This window comes from Notolepis coatsorum (genome assembly GCF_963971535.1).
Source record: "Notolepis coatsorum genome assembly, chromosome: 1".
Classification (NCBI taxonomy): Eukaryota; Metazoa; Chordata; class Actinopteri; order Aulopiformes; family Paralepididae; genus Notolepis; species Notolepis coatsorum.
Window position 1 is genome coordinate 241,916,667 of NC_140165.1, and position 15,842 is coordinate 241,932,508.

Here is a 15,842-nt window from a genome sequence, read left to right on the forward strand (position 1 = left end):
TATGTCTCTCCACTCTGCTCTATGGAGCAGAATCCTGGACCCCATACCGCCGGCACATCACCAACCTGGACGCTTTCCACATCCGTTGCCTCCAAAGGATCCTCGGCCTGACCTGGGAAGATCGAGTCCCCCACACAGACATCCTCAACAACACCAACTCAATCTGTATGGCCGCAGCTGTGGCCAAAAAACATCTTCGTTGGATAGGGCACACCATACGTATGCCTGACCACCGCCTGCCCCGCCAAGTCCTCTATGGCCAACTGAGAGGAGCAAAGCGGGCTGCTGGAGGCCAAAAGAGACGCTTTAAGGACTACACCAGGGACCTCCTAAAGTGTGCAAACATCACGCAGCTTGAAACTCTGGCACTCGACAGATCAGCCTGGCAAGTCACTTGTGCCACTGCAGTTTCCCAAATACACCAAACGAACCAAGACCGAAGATCTGAGAGGCGCATGCAACGACACCAGCGGGCGGCTGGCATCCCCCAGGTATCTGGCTTCCCTTGCGCCATCTGTGGACGGGTGTGCGGCTCAAGGATCGGACTCAACGCCCACGAGAAGTGGCACCAGCGGCAGCGTCGCTAACTCCCCCCCCCCACCCCCTCCTCTCCCCATCCCTGGAGCAAGCGTCATCATCGAACACGATGGACAGCTAAGAGTGTGTGTGTGTGTGTGTGTGTGTGTGTGTGTGTGTGTGTGTGTGTGTGTGTGTGTGTGTGTGTGTGTGTGTGTGTGTGTGTGTGTGTGTAAGATATGATAAGATAAGATAAGATAAGATAAGGTATTCCTTTATTAATCCCCTTGGTTAAAATCTGGCATCATAGCAGCATGGGGGAGGGGGGAGGGGAGGTACAGGTATGGGCAGGGTAATGGTAGAAACTGTACTTCCTAAGAAGGCTGAGAAAAGTTGGCATACCACCCAAAATTCTCAGCAACTTCTATAGAAGTACGGTTGAGTGTCCTTACCAGCTCAATCACAGTCTGGTATGGAAACTGCACTGCTAAGGAGAGGAAGGCACTCCAGCGAGTGATTAAAACAGCTCAGTACATCTCTGGAGCAGCCTTCCCCTCACTACAGGACATTTACTCTACCAGGGTCACCAGGAGAGCACATAACTAAGGACATAATTAAGGACAGTACACACCCCCAGCACAGACTCTTCAACCTCCTGCCATCAGGCAGGCGATACAGGAGTCTGAAAGCCAGAACATAAGGTTATCCTATAACCCTAGTTATATGAATACTGGCTGAGCGTCTCGCTCTGCCTACTGAGATATACCCATTATCTCCAGCACCTAGTGTGCTCTGGGGAACAAAACAAATGCACCCACTTGCACGTGACCACACCACTCCCATGCGTCCTCTATATTATGCCGGAAGTGGTCACGCCTCACCCTTCCCAGTTCGATTTCCATAAGCGGAAAACATCCAAGGGACCTCAGGGCGCTAAAGAGCGAGACGCTCAGCCAGTATTGTGACTGTCTGCTCGCAAACAGGTCCGCCGTGGCCTCCCCGAATCGGTCCCAGACCTGTCTGACTATGTCTGGACGTAGTCCCCACTCATCGGGGTGAGGATCGCATCTTCTGCACCCACATTCTCCCTGCCGGGGATGTGGAGAGCCCTCAGGCTGCGCAGATTGAGAGACGCCCATAGCCAGAGCTCGACCGCCGCCCGGTACAGACAGGGGGAGTGTACTCCTCCCTGTCTGTCGATATACGACGCTGACGTCGTGTTGTCCGTCCTGATCGAAACATGCTTGCCCACCACAAGGTGGCCAAGCCGTTTGAGGACCAGAAGGACTGCCTTCAATTCCAACACATTGAAATGTAGTGCAGACCGGGCAGCATGGTCCTGCCAGCTGCCCCCTATTGCGTTGGCCCGACACGTCCCCCCCCCATCCCGTGAGGGAGGCGTCGGTGAAGACTGTGACGTGTGACAGCCTGCTGCCCATCGGGACCCTGCTGGTGAGGGCCCCAGGCCCTCCCCAGAGGGCGAGGTCCCCCAGTACTGACATGGGAACCTTCAGCCGCTTCCACTTGTCTTTCACCGGGTCTATTTCCATACTGGAAAAACCACCTCTGTATCCTCCTCATGAAGAGGAGGCCAAGATGGACCACAGAGTGAGCAGATGCCATCATACCGAGCAGGCGCATCATGGACAGCGCCGTAACCGTCCTAGGACGGAACCTCCCGAGCGCGGCGAGAACATCCACTCTCCGCCGCTCTGAGAGGGATGCCCATATAGACCTTGAGCTTAGAATAAGCCCAAGTACTCCACCCGTTGACTGGGAAGAGGAGTACTCTACTTCCAGTCTACAGCAAAACCCAGGCTGGTGAGGAATTCCACCACCTGCCTGTTATGAGACCTGGCGATCTTCTCTGACCGGCCGAGGACCAGAACGTCGTCCAGGGTAGAATAACATTTTTATCCCCTGATGACACAGAGGCCCCAGCGCGGTCTCCTCGCACTGGTGAATATGCGAGGAGCCAGAGAGTAGCCGAATGGCAGCCTCTGGTACTCGTACGCTAAGCCCTGAAAAGGAAGCGTAGGTATGTCCTAGGAGGGAAGATCGGGATGCGAATACGCATCCTTCAGGTCTATGGAGGTGAACCAGTCCCCCACCTGACAGCGCTTAACAGGTGGGTGATGGTCAACATTCTGAACCTTCCATGGGATAGGTTCAGTATGGGTCTGACACCCCCACCCCCCCCCCCGATTTCTCGGGCACTAGAGAATATCGGGAGGAAACGCCGCTCATCGCGTCCTCTCATGGGACCACGACGACGGCCTGCTTCGCCGCCAGAGAACGAATCTCCTCTGCCAGGGCTGTCACTGCCGCAGACTCTGATAATAGAGTCTGTACCAAACCCAAAAACGGAGGGCGGGGGTGTGTAAACTGTAACACAAGCGCCGCCCTCAGCGTTCTCTCCATCCACACCGACATATGGCTACTACTGCAGCCATACGTGGTAAATAATTCCAAAGCCCCCCCGCCGCCAACTGCCGCTGGTCCGCTAGGAATCGTAGATAGGTGGCCTGGTCCCTCCCGCTGTGCGTTGTCAACCTTGCCAACCGCGCGAGCAGGGTGTCCCGCGGAGCCGGGATATCGCACCCTGACTCTACCAACAAGGCAATCGCACCCAAGGGGGGGACTCCGACAGAAGGGGCGGTCTGATATGGGGGGAGCGGCCATCACCCCATGTGACATAGGTTCCCCCGCCGGCTTAGCTTGCTGAGGACAGCCTGCTCTGCAGCTGGACATGCATGGTGTGTGGTCCCACACTGCCCGATAGGGTGGGTCTCTACACACCGTAGCCCTGTAGTGATATTACTACCACCCAAATTACGCGTGCCTAACTGACCACCACAGGATCGGAAGTCCAGACGGGGGAGGCACTAGCGTAATACCCGGCCTGGCGAGGGCGGGGCTGGGGGGAACCCACGCTGTGACCTCCTGAGCCTAGAGTTCCCCCTCTGACAAAAATGTTTAGATACAGGGAACCCTGCTCCGTCGACAGATACAACACCAGGCTCACCAAACACAGACGCAGGACGTGTGGTGTGGGAGCCGCTTGACAGCACAGCATTCTCATAGACAGACCCAGGCCTAGCTAGCAACTGGGTGTCAGCCCCTGTCTCCATGAGAAGCTAAATGTGGGGGCGCTTGCGCTTCACTGGAAGAATGCGGTCCGCAGCAAAAGGCGACAAATCAGAGCCCTGAGTCCCGTAGCGTAGCGGGGGGGAGTAACCAGAGAGCGTGCTAGACACAGCTAGATGGCAACGGTGTTTTAGGGCGTGCCCATCTAATATAGCCGATCCCTCCGAGGCTGTCGGCCTTGTGATCACCTGTTTTCTTTGTGTCCAGGGTATCTCAGGCGGGGAAACATGGCCGCTGGCGAGGCCGTGCTCTCACCTCTGGCTGCGCGGTGTGGGGTGGTGTGGAGCCCAGGTCAAATACCGCCCGCGCCTCCGTGGACAGACCAAGGTCCACCCGCGGAGAGGGGAGCCCTGAGGAGGAGACCCCTCCCCTCCTCAAGGGGAGATTGCTCCAACCAAAAATGCCTGTGAACAACCGTTGACAGCATCCTAGCCCTCCCTGCGGTTATAGCTTGCGGCTGGGTCAAAAGCTGAGTAACCTCAAAATCTCGCACGATGGTTTTGACGTCGGCTGGCCCTAAGGCCCCACCACCCAACACCATTTTTGACAGAAAAGCAGCCAATTGAGCAATGTTGTTAGTTGCTGCTAAATTCTGTACCGCAGCGGTATGAGCTTCATCAGCCCACCAGCCACCTGCTGGGCCGACTCGCCTCTTGGCGTCTGATGCCACCTGCTTCACTAAGCACGGAATACCAGTGGCGGCTGCTGACCAAAGTCTACTACTAGTGAAGCACTGCTCCACTAGTAGTCATGCAACAACCTCCACTGCGGTGTGCACCCGTGAAGGGATAAATGAATGAATGAACGAAAACTCTATTAATATATTGCAGATTGGGCTAGCCCAACACACACAATTGTTAAGGGGATGCAGACCAGAGAAAACGTTAGTCCTGTCTACATCAGGGTCCCCCATTTTCAATTAATAGATTCACAAAATGCACACCTGCCCTGAGCCCTGTCGTCAGCCCATCCACCCATGTAAAGGGTAAATAAGCCTCCGCTAAACCCCCAACATTAGACACCGATTGACCATCAGCATGAATGGTTAAGAGGAGGGAAGAGTAAAGACAGCCCTGTCGGGGTACATGGGAACGGTGCCCCAACATTGTAGCATTAGCACCAGCTGCGCGCGCTAAGATACTTGGAGAAACATCCAAAAGTGAGTCATGATGACCACGTTTATCCAAATATCCCGGCCCCCGCGCCAATACATCGCCCGGTCGTCTCACGAGACAACAAGCAGTATTACACATGCCAGTACCAATGCCTGCCAGCGCAGGTCCTACCTGAGCACGACGTAGCTCGACTGCTAAACGTCGCGCGAAGTCCATCGGTCCGCTGTCAAGCGACGAGGAAAAAACACAGGATAGGACCGCCGTGCTGTGGACGTGCCGAGAAGGATCCGGGGGCTGGCGTACTTCTGGCGAAGCCCAACATTGCGTAATCTTTCTCTACATAACAATCTCCAGTTCAGAAGTGCACCTGAGCTGCTTCCGCGTTGGAAACTAATGAGGAAGGGTGAGGCGTGACCACTTTCGGCATAATATAGAGGACGCATGGGAGTGGCGTGGTCACGTGCAAGTGGGTGCATTTGTTTTGTTCCCCAGAGCACACTAGGTGCTGGAGATAATGGGTATATCTCAGTAGGCAGAGCGAGACGCGAAGCCAGATGATATATAACTACGAGACTGACAAACAGTTTCTACCCACAGGCCATCAGGCTTGTGAATGCCACCTAGCCCCCCCCCCCCCCCCCCCCCCCCCCCCAGACATACACCTTCTTGAAACTGATCCCCCCCACCCCGCTTTTGTTCCAGGCAGACACTCTGACCTGATTGCTGCTGTGAACTAGTGTTGTCACGATACTGGAATTTCGACTTCGATAGGATACCTTGAAAATTATCGATACTTCGATACCATTTCAATACCAAAAAAAAAATATATATATATAATATATATATATTTTTTTTAAACAAATTTAGCTTTTGTTGCTGGTTGATTCTCCTCAGCTTCTCTCTGGTACTATAAGAGAAGATAAATATAACACTTTTAAAACCCTTTGTTTATCTTTAGATCACACATTTAAAATAACTGTTCATCTCACTTCAATCATTTTTATTGCAAATGCAGAACATGGTATTTTCTCAAGCAGACAGATGTAAACACTGTAATCTGTGTTGCATGTACCTGACAAACTGAACTGTTTGTATTACAGTTAGTAACAGTTTCGATTTTTATTTAAAGATAACGAGAGCGAGCGAGCAAGAGAGAGAGAGAGAGAGAGAGAGAGAGAGAGAGAGAGAGAGAGCGAGAGAGGCTATGCTCGGAGCAGTTTAGTAACGTTACATTTTCAACAAGATTGCTGCTATTTAAACACTTGATGGAAACGGGGTAACGTTAACCTTATGTCGACTGTAGTATGACCTCGACATAACGTTTAAACGTTACCGTTACTCCGTTTCCATGCAGTAATTATAACGGTGGCCAGCTAAGCTAACGGAGCTAACTGCTACCAGTAGCTAACGTTAGCTGGTAGCTGTAACGTTACAACGAATCAGCTGTTGATATTATGCGCCATCAGTAGACAACGTATCATGTATTAAACTAGAGTTAATGGTTTAATGCTTCAGTCACAGTGACGTTGAAAGAGCAGCTGTCACGAACCTCTTTCATTTCTTTATGGAGATCCGCGCTGGCACTGCTAAAATGTTTATTTACAAACTGAAGACGGCTCTGTGACTCTGTGAGGGGGAGGGCTGGAGCAGGCGGAGGGGCAAGCACGCTCTGAACAGCGTGTCAACAACTTGCTGTAGAACACTCGCCAGCTGGTACCGATACTGCAGAAAGTACCGGTATTTCGGGAAATGAGTATCGAAGCCGTTTTAAATATTCAGTATCGATATGTATCGATACTTCGATATTTTTGACAACACTACTGTGAACACACTGTCACCCTTCCCCCGAACTATGAATCACTAAAGACACGTTTTTAACTGCTGCTGTGACCCACTGTGACCCACTGTCACCTCCATTTATATGTAAATACTGATCGGAACGTGCAATGTTACTCACTGTGCCTTGTATATATTATTACCTCATTTTGTAGCACTTGCTTGTATTTAAATATGTTTAAGTTAAGTATTGTGTGATTTTGTGTGAAGGGCGGACTTAGGGCTGGGCGATATAACGATAACGATAAATATCGCGATATATTTTAATAATCGATATCGAATAATTTTTTTTTTTTTTTTTTTTTATACCTGCAACAGGGCAGTTCTGTATCGTTAGTGGCTTAGCTTGGCATCACACTGCACTATCTCGCGTACGTGCACGCGTACTGAATAAACCACAAATGTACCTCTAATACCAGTATTAGTCTGACCACACCCCTCATCAGCTTACCTTCATAAGCAGGTGTGTGGTCACCTGCTCTCCTCCTTCTCGCTTTCACCACAAGGAAGAAGTGCCTCGGTAGATCCCCACACTTGACACCATGATGGAAGAAATTGGATTAGGAACAGCTTGGGAAACAAGGATACGTTGACATCATATCTTTATTTTCTCTCTCACTATTTTCGAGAAAATACGGCGATATTGTCTTCGTACTGGAGTGTCTAGAAGATGATGATCATTCTAAAAACCCTCCACCGGTTTTCGTATTGGGAGCACGCCGCTGCATGCTTCTCAACTGCAGTTCCTTGCTGTGTTTGTTGGGGTGAAACCTGTCAGGCCACAGCTGAACTGTCGGACATGCCGCTGTTGTGAGAAGCGGTGCGTTCCAGGTTGGGTGAGTAGTGTTTGCTGGCGGGCTCCACTTGTCTGTTAGTGCTATGGGGGCTACTTGACAATGTTTATGGAAACCGGCCCCAGGCTAGGGTCCTTTGTTTAGCCGCCTAGGCGACAGAAGGCCTTGGTCTGGAGACCATTATAGTTTTAACTAGTGGGCCGCGACCATTGACACTGGTGATCCCTGTGTGTTCTGGACGAGTGGATTCTCTCTGTCACCGTGTTAAGGCCCCATCTTTCATATCCAAATGAGAGTATTCCTTCACGAGGGGATATGTGCATGTAATGTGCGATAGCGGCAGATTCATGTTCGAAGTCAGCTACACAGGCCAGTTGGTACTGTGCTGATTCCGCCGGATGTGGTAAAGTCACCGTTGTGAAGCGGTGTTGACATCTTGTTTTCTCTTTTCTCTTAAAAAGTGAGGAGAGGTTCAGAACGGCGGCCTGTCTGGGTGAGTGTTATGTCATTGTTTACATGTTCATAGCTTACGGTTAGCCAGTCAGCTGTTAACTGCTGCGTTAGCCTGCTGGATCGCTGCATGGCCTGCTTAAGGCCTACTATTAGCCAGTCAGCTGTTAGCTGCGGGGCTAGCATGTCGTGGTCGCTAGGTAACGTTAGCTTGCTGCTATGGCCATGGCTGGCGCGGGGTAGCTTAGCTTCTCGTGCGCCGCCGGGAGCTCGCTTCTGATCGCCGTTAGCTTGATGCTATTCTGTTGAACGTGCTTTGATTTTAACATGTTTTACACTCTTGACCGCGACGTCATCCTTGACAGGGGATGTTTCGTCGACCCTGCCCTGAGCCTGGACGGGGATTGCGTCAACAAAGAGGACTGTAGCGACTGGTTGGAGCGGCGACGCTGCCCGGATCGAACAACACAGGACGGCTGTGTTCTACGGTGTCTTGTGACTGCACTTCGCTGATCTGCGTTCCGGGTAGGAACGGGGTTGACCAGACCTCATAACACGTCTTCTGGTTTTACTTTGCTAAATGTATTGTGAATAACGATGTTTTTTCCCAAAACGTGTGTTGTTGCAATGCATTTAGGATACGTTGCGGGTTATGTGTGAGCTGTTTTTGTCACTGGCAGTTAGCTTCTCCGTGCAGATCGTGATGTATTGATCTGGTTGTTGTGTGAGAAACATCATGGTGTTTATGTGTACCGTGTACTCACTACTAAGGCAACTAACCTATGAAGCTATGCTTGGTGACAAGTGAGTAAAAGAATGTTCTTTCTCAGACTGTAATGACAATGAACAGTGTGTTCACACATTAACAGGTTTTCCTGTTTTAACTGGCCGTATTGAGGGTAAAATAGGAGGATTGTGTTTTCCCCCCCGGTTCCCTGGGGACTTTATCACCTCCTATCAGACATGTTGTGCATTAATTGTGTCTTTTGTGTGGTAGGGATACGATGTAACTCTTAGCTTGATTGCTGAGGTTGTGCTAAATCTGCTGGAGAAACTTTTTTCCTAAAGGGAAATTGGTTTGGTTGCTGTCATGTGTGCTTAGCAAGGCCTGTGGTCGATACTAATCAAGAATGATGTATTCTCTCATTGTGAAAAAAACGGCGTTCCTCTGTTGAGTGTTTTTGCCATTTTTTGTAGGTTATGATGGGTTGTGTGTGTCTTGTGACCTACAACTGGGTTGTACTGGCCACAGAAGCACATGTGTATGTTGGACCGGGGTTCTTAGAGCCCTCTCTATTCTGTGTTTTTCCTTAGTAAAAATCAGATAGCAGGTTAGCTCATGCGCTGTGTGGAGCTGTGAAACGCTTCATAGAGCTGACTATGACTGTGTCATATTCTCTTTTTGTCGTTACGTCGTATCATGGGTGTGGGGTCGTAAAGGGGTGAACTGGTAACCTTTCCTCTCCCCATTGTTCTGTCGGTCAGGGGTACACCCCCTGTCCTTCAAGGTTCCCGTCACGTGGCGGTTCGGCACGTTACGGGGGGGGGGGGGGGGGGGGGGGGGGGGAGTTCCTGGTCCCACGGCCTGGTATATTGGGCGTGTGCACCGCAGGAATTCCCCCGCCATAGAGTACGTCACCGTGCGCGTCTCTGTTGGTAGGACTTCCGTGTGCTGTTCAGGTCCATGTGATGGATCTGTTTTCAGGGGGGGTGGTCAGGGCTCCTCCTCACCAAGCGCCTTTTCAGGCCTTCTGTGAGTTCGGACTCCTTCTTCCATGTGAGGAAGCCTCCATCAGAGTACAGAGCCTTCCTCCTCAGATTGTCAAAGTGAGTGGACCCTCTAGAAGGGTCCTTTTCTATTGTATGTATATTCGATTCAATTCGTTTATTGAGTGTGTATGGGTTCAGTGCCTCTTCCCCGGAGGCCCTAAAACCAGTTTTTTACATGGCTCAAGGTGCAATATATTCTTTTCAATCTGTACAGCTCGCGTGGGAAGTCTCTCTGGGGATCCCCGTCTCTTTCCTATGGGAGGGTGGTGGGATGTAAAAATGTGAAAAAATTTTACCCCGGCTGTGTAGACTGGGATACATACTGTTGATGCTTCCTTCTTTCTATTCCAGAAGTGTTGGAGTTAGGGAGTGTCACACCCCTCTTGTCGTTCCCCTGGGCGCCTTGGGGATTCAATGACAGGTCTAAATAGCCTGTTCATTGATGGGGGTGTGTCCCGACGCACGTATAGTGCTAGCTCGCTGTAAACAGGCGATTGACTGGCACGCCTTGGTTGCTTGTGGTTGAAACAGCGTTTTTATAAAGCAACTGAGATGGGGGTTTTTCCTCTTCCGACGACCACATCCCATGACCTGGGTGGGTTGTCGACGGATTCTCGTTCATGTCTGGGGGATGATGACGGGATGGATCTGAACATATGTAGTGGGGTCTCACGCCCTTGGGGTGGGCCACCAGGCGCGGTTCGTCCGAACGTCTGGGTGGCGTCTTCTTTTCATGTTAAGATCAACACGCATATCTGCCCTTCTCCTGGAGTAGGCATGTCGGCGTGGTTAGGGCACGGGACTGGTTCTGGTCACGCTGGTCCAGATCAGTTGAACCCGTTGTCCGCCGGGGATGCAGATCTGCTGTTCTGGTACCCTGAGGGACTTGGGCTTTTTTCAGGGGGAAAAATGCCAGGTCGGTCTGGGTGTCACAGGGTTAAGCGCTATGGAGACCCTGGTTGGGTATGTTTTTACTCAGCACTGTCGTCATGGCTTACAGCCATGCCATTCTGTACGCGCTCGATCTCGTCGGATCTCGGCCGCTACACAGGTTGGTCCTGGTTAGTACTTGGTTGGGAGACCGCCGGGGAATACCAGGTACGGTGTGCTTAGGGGCTGGTTCTCCATTATTTTTCGCTCCTCTCTCACGCATGGCGAAGAGGGGCCTGTGGGGGTGGTTTTTTGACCTCCTCTGGTGACCCTGTGCTTCCCGTACCGCCAGGCCCGGTCCGAAGTGATGTTTGCGACCCGTAGGCCTGGGTTAACCCTTTTTGGAAACTGAAACACTTGTACTGCGGTATAGCCGGTGTATACCCGCAGGTGTGTTTTGGAGTTTTTTCTTGAGGGGTTATAGGAACAACCACCGCATTGGGTAACACCGAGGTGGTTGATTCCCTGGTGTGTTGGAGCAGTGTCAACTCCCGGGTTCACCGTTTGAGGGTGCCCCTGCACGTTCATGACGTCTGCCAATCGTGTCAGCCTTCTCTGCCTCGACCCCTCTGGGTGGGGGTTGTTAAATGGAGGCTTGGTCATGCAACACCGCCAGCTTACGCTCCTTCCGCCGGGGCGGCTGTGTTCAGCTGTCCCCTCTGGCGCCTGTCTCGTCCGCAGTCTCCAGGCTAGGGTTAACAGCCTGTTGCCTGGTTTTTCCCCGGTGCGCTGCCTGCTTCCGTTGGTTAACCTTTTTTGTGTGCTTACGGCCATGCTGACTGCCTGTTCTGCAGGGTCAGTGTGCCAGGCGGTGTACTATTGGGGGGACGGGGCCCGCTCGGCTTACGGCCATACCGACCTGAACACGCCCGATCTCGTCCGATCTCGGAAGCTAAGCAGGTTCTGGCCTGGTTAGTACTTGGATGGGATTCCGCCTGGGAATACCAGGTGCAGTAACTGAGGGGCCTTTGTCCGAATACGCTGGCGATGTGGGGGGCGGGGCACTACGTGCCCACCTGGTGGGGTCTTGATGCTGGCATCATGGACTTCTCCGGGCCCCCATTCTAGGGAGTCCAGTCCTTTTGGTGGGTCTGGGTCTTCCTTCGTGCTCCGCTGCTACGGCCTTGCCACGGGGTTGGGTTTGCCCTTGACCCCGTGATTCTGGGGGCAGTAACGAGGTTGTTCCTCCGTTCGTTCCCGGGTGGCATGCGGGTTGTGCGTGTGTGTAGTCGTGGGGTCAAGCCACGGTCTGCTCACCCTGTGCGTTGAGTTGCTTGAGTGCCTCTTCGCACGGTCGGGTCCGTCGCCCTCCCGTGACGTCCCTAATAGGGGGGCTACCCGCCATTAGGGGGGGTCGGGGGGGCTCGGCCCTCCCTGTTCTGATGGTTGTGGGGGGGCTGTCAGCGGGGTGTATTTGTCAGCCAGTGGCTCCGCTTGGCCTCCCTTGTGCAGTGTGATGCCAAGCTAAGCCACTAACGATACAGAACGATAGGTTATGACTATAACCAAGTTTTGTTAGTTAGGGGCGATGCTTGGCATCAGACGGCCGCTGCAGCCCTTGTCCTCACCTTGTGGTGAAAGCTTGGGAAGGAGGAGAGCAGGTGACCACACACCTGCTTATGAAGGTAAGCTGATGAGGGGTGTGGTCAGACTAATACTGGTATTAGAGGTACATTTGTGGTTTATTCAGTACGCGTGCACGTACGCGAGATAGTGCAGTGTGATGCCAAGCATCGCCCCTAACTAACAGAACTTGGTTATAGTCATAACCTATCGTTTTAAAACCAGAGACAGTGGACAGACTTGTCTTTCTTGCCTGCAACTTAAAGTAATGGCTTTGCTTGTCCAAATGACAATACTGACCAAATTCAGATTTCTTTTTCTCTTGTCCATTTATTTTGTTTGCTTTCTAATTTAAAATACATTTTGAAACCGTCTGTACACAGTAGGCTATGTGTGCTAGCAGAACTAGACTCCAGTCACGAGTCACGGTGCACATGTGCTGTGGTTTGTCCACCAAAAAAGCGCCAAAAGATCGAAAATAAACTAGCAGAGCCAGAACTGTTCAACTCCTCTGGAGCCACAGCCAGCAGAGAAGCCGGTTTACTTTAGCTTTTAAACCAGCTGCAGCCTGAGAACTGGAGTGTGAGGGGATGTAACACTAAAGATGGCGGCAATGACAAAGAATTGCTGCAAAATAAACATACATCTGTTGTTAAATTTTTTTTCTTCTTTTTTTTACTTATAACAATTCGATAATTATCGATATCGAGAAATAAAATAAAATTATCATACCGTTATCGCGATATGATTTTTTTCCATATCGTCCAGCCCTAGGCGGACTAGCAAAGTAAGATTTTCATTGTATGGCAAACTGTCTGTTTAACTGTGCACATGATAATAAACAATATTGAAAGACATAAATATAAGCAATAAAATGTGATCTGAAAATAAAATAATAAAATGAGAAACAATAAACAGTGTAGACAATATAATTAACTGTGTGTGTGTGTGTGTTGTATTACTATAAATGGTTAATGTTTCTGTCCCCCCCAGCGTCTGCTTCTGATGAGGTCCGTGGCCTGTCCATCACCCCGGGGGCTCCTCCGGCCGGCGGGGGCAAGCTGTACCCCACCACCCAGGACAGCAGCAGGGGGCTCCCTCTGGTCACCACTGCGCCCCCTCTCAACATCCCCAACCACCACCCGCTCTACCGGAGCCCCGCCCCGCACCGGGCCACCCTCGGCCCCCATTCCTTCGAGGACAGCGGGGGTCTGGGCGCCCACCCTACCGTGTCGAGTCCCTCGCCCCCGCAGTTTGCCAGGGATCAGCCCGTGGCGCCGCACGGGGACGTGCCGGCGTTCTCAGCCGTGCCATCTGGGTCGCGGCGGGGCGGCGAGAGAGAGGCCTTGGAGCGACGCTCAGCGTTTAACGAGGACGGCGCTGACAACTCGGAGATGCTCACCACGCCTGCCTTGCACACGTCGACGCCCCCTCCTCGTTCCGACACCCCCAATCCGGCTCCCACCGCGGGGTGCAAACATCCGGAGAGCCCCACCGCTGCATCCTCTGCCGTCACCACTATAGTGGGGAAGGATGCGGTGAAGCCGGATCAACCCTCTGCAGGGAACCACAACACGAGCCCAGCCGGCCAAGCCTCGCTGTCTGTCACCTCCACCGATGAAGAGACCACCACCACCACCATCACCACCACCACCACTATCACCACCGTGCAGAACACAGGTAATCAGACTCTGTAGGAGCTCACTGTCACCACATCATCAACATCATCACCACTGTCATCACCACCACCACCACCACTGCTACCACCACCACCACCATCACCACCACTACCACTGCTACCACCACCACCACCACCATCACCACCGTGCAGAACACAGGTAAACAGACTCTGTAGGACCTCACTGTCACCACCATCATCAACATCATCACCACTGTCATCACCACCACCACCATCACCACTGCTACCATCACCACCACCATCATCACCACCACCACCACCATCAACACCTCCACCACCACCGTCATCACCACCGTGCAGAACACAGGTAAACAGACTATGTAGGACCTCACTATCATCACCACCACTGTCATCACCACCACCACCACTGTCATCACCACCACCACTGTCATCATCACTATCACCACCACCACTATCATCATCATCACCACCACTATCATCATCACCACTATCATCATCACCACCACCACTGTCATCACCACCACCACTGTCATCATCACCACCACCACTGTCATCACCACCACCACTGTCATCACCACCACTATCATCATCACCACTATCATCATCACCATCACCACTATCATCACCACCACCACTGTCATCACCACCACCACCACTGTCATCACCACCACCACTGTCATCATCACTATCACCACCACCACTATCATCATCATCACCACCACTATCATCATCACCACTATCATCATCACCACCACCACTGTCATCACCACCACCACTGTCATCATCACCACCACCACTGTCATCACCACCACCACTGTCATCACCACCACTATCATCATCACCACTATCATCATCACCATCACCACTATCATCACCACCACCACTGTCATCATCACCACCACCACTGTCATCACCACCACCACTGTCATCACCACCACTATCATCATCACCACTATCATCATCATCACCACCACTATCATCATCACCACCACTATCATCATCACCACTATCATCATCACCACCACCACTGTCATCACCACCACCACTGTCATCATCACCTATCATCATCACCACCACCACTGTCATCACCACCACCACTGTCATCATCACCACCACCACTGTCATCACCACCACCACTGTCATCACCACCACTGTCATCATCACCACCACCACTGTCATCATCACCACCACTGTCATCACCACCACCACTGTCATCACCACCACCACTGTCACCACCACCACTGTCATCATCACCACCACCACTGTCATCATCACCACCACTGTCATCATCACCACCACTGTCATCATCACCACCACCACCACTATCATCATCACCACTATCAGCATCACCACCACCACTATCATCACCACCACTGTCATCATCACCACCACTGTCATCATCACCACCACTGTCATCACCACCACCACTGTCATCATCCCACCACTGTCATCATCACCACCACTGTCGTCATCATCACCACCACCACCACTGTCATCACTACCACCACTGTCATCATCACCACCACTGTCATCATCACCACCACCACTGTCATCATCACCACCACTGTCATCACCACCACCACTGTCATCATCACCACCACTGTCATCATCACCACCACTGTCATCATCACCACCACTGTCATCATCACCACCACCACTGTCATCACCACACCACCACTGTCATCATCACCACTGTCATCATCATCACCACCACCATCATCATCACCACACCACCACCACTGTCATCATCACCATCATCAACACCACCACTGTCATCATCACCATCATCAACACGACCACCGTCATCACCACCACTCACTATCATCATCATCATCATCATCATCATCATCATCATCATCATCATCATCATTATCATCATCATGGTGGTTGATGGCTTTAACAAGTTCTTTGTAAATGTGGGACCAGAATGCGTGTTACTGTTCCGCAACAGTAAGTTACTTCCGGGGTAGGCCTGATTGGCCCCGACAGGCACGTGACGCGGCAAACTCAGGACGCGCAACGAGGCTGCTGAGAGCTGTCGCGCGGAAATAGGCTGTCTAT

General features: G+C 51.8%; 1 protein-coding gene across 1 annotated transcript in view; it reads left to right on the plus strand.

Annotated features, from left to right (window-relative positions):
* Positions 1-15,842, plus strand: part of sez6b (seizure related 6 homolog b) — a 419,489-nt gene that overhangs the window by 105,727 nt on the left and 297,920 nt on the right. The window contains 1 exon segment of the mRNA XM_084309484.1: positions 13,115-13,801. Coding sequence (XP_084165610.1) covers positions 13,115-13,801 — 687 coding nt within the window.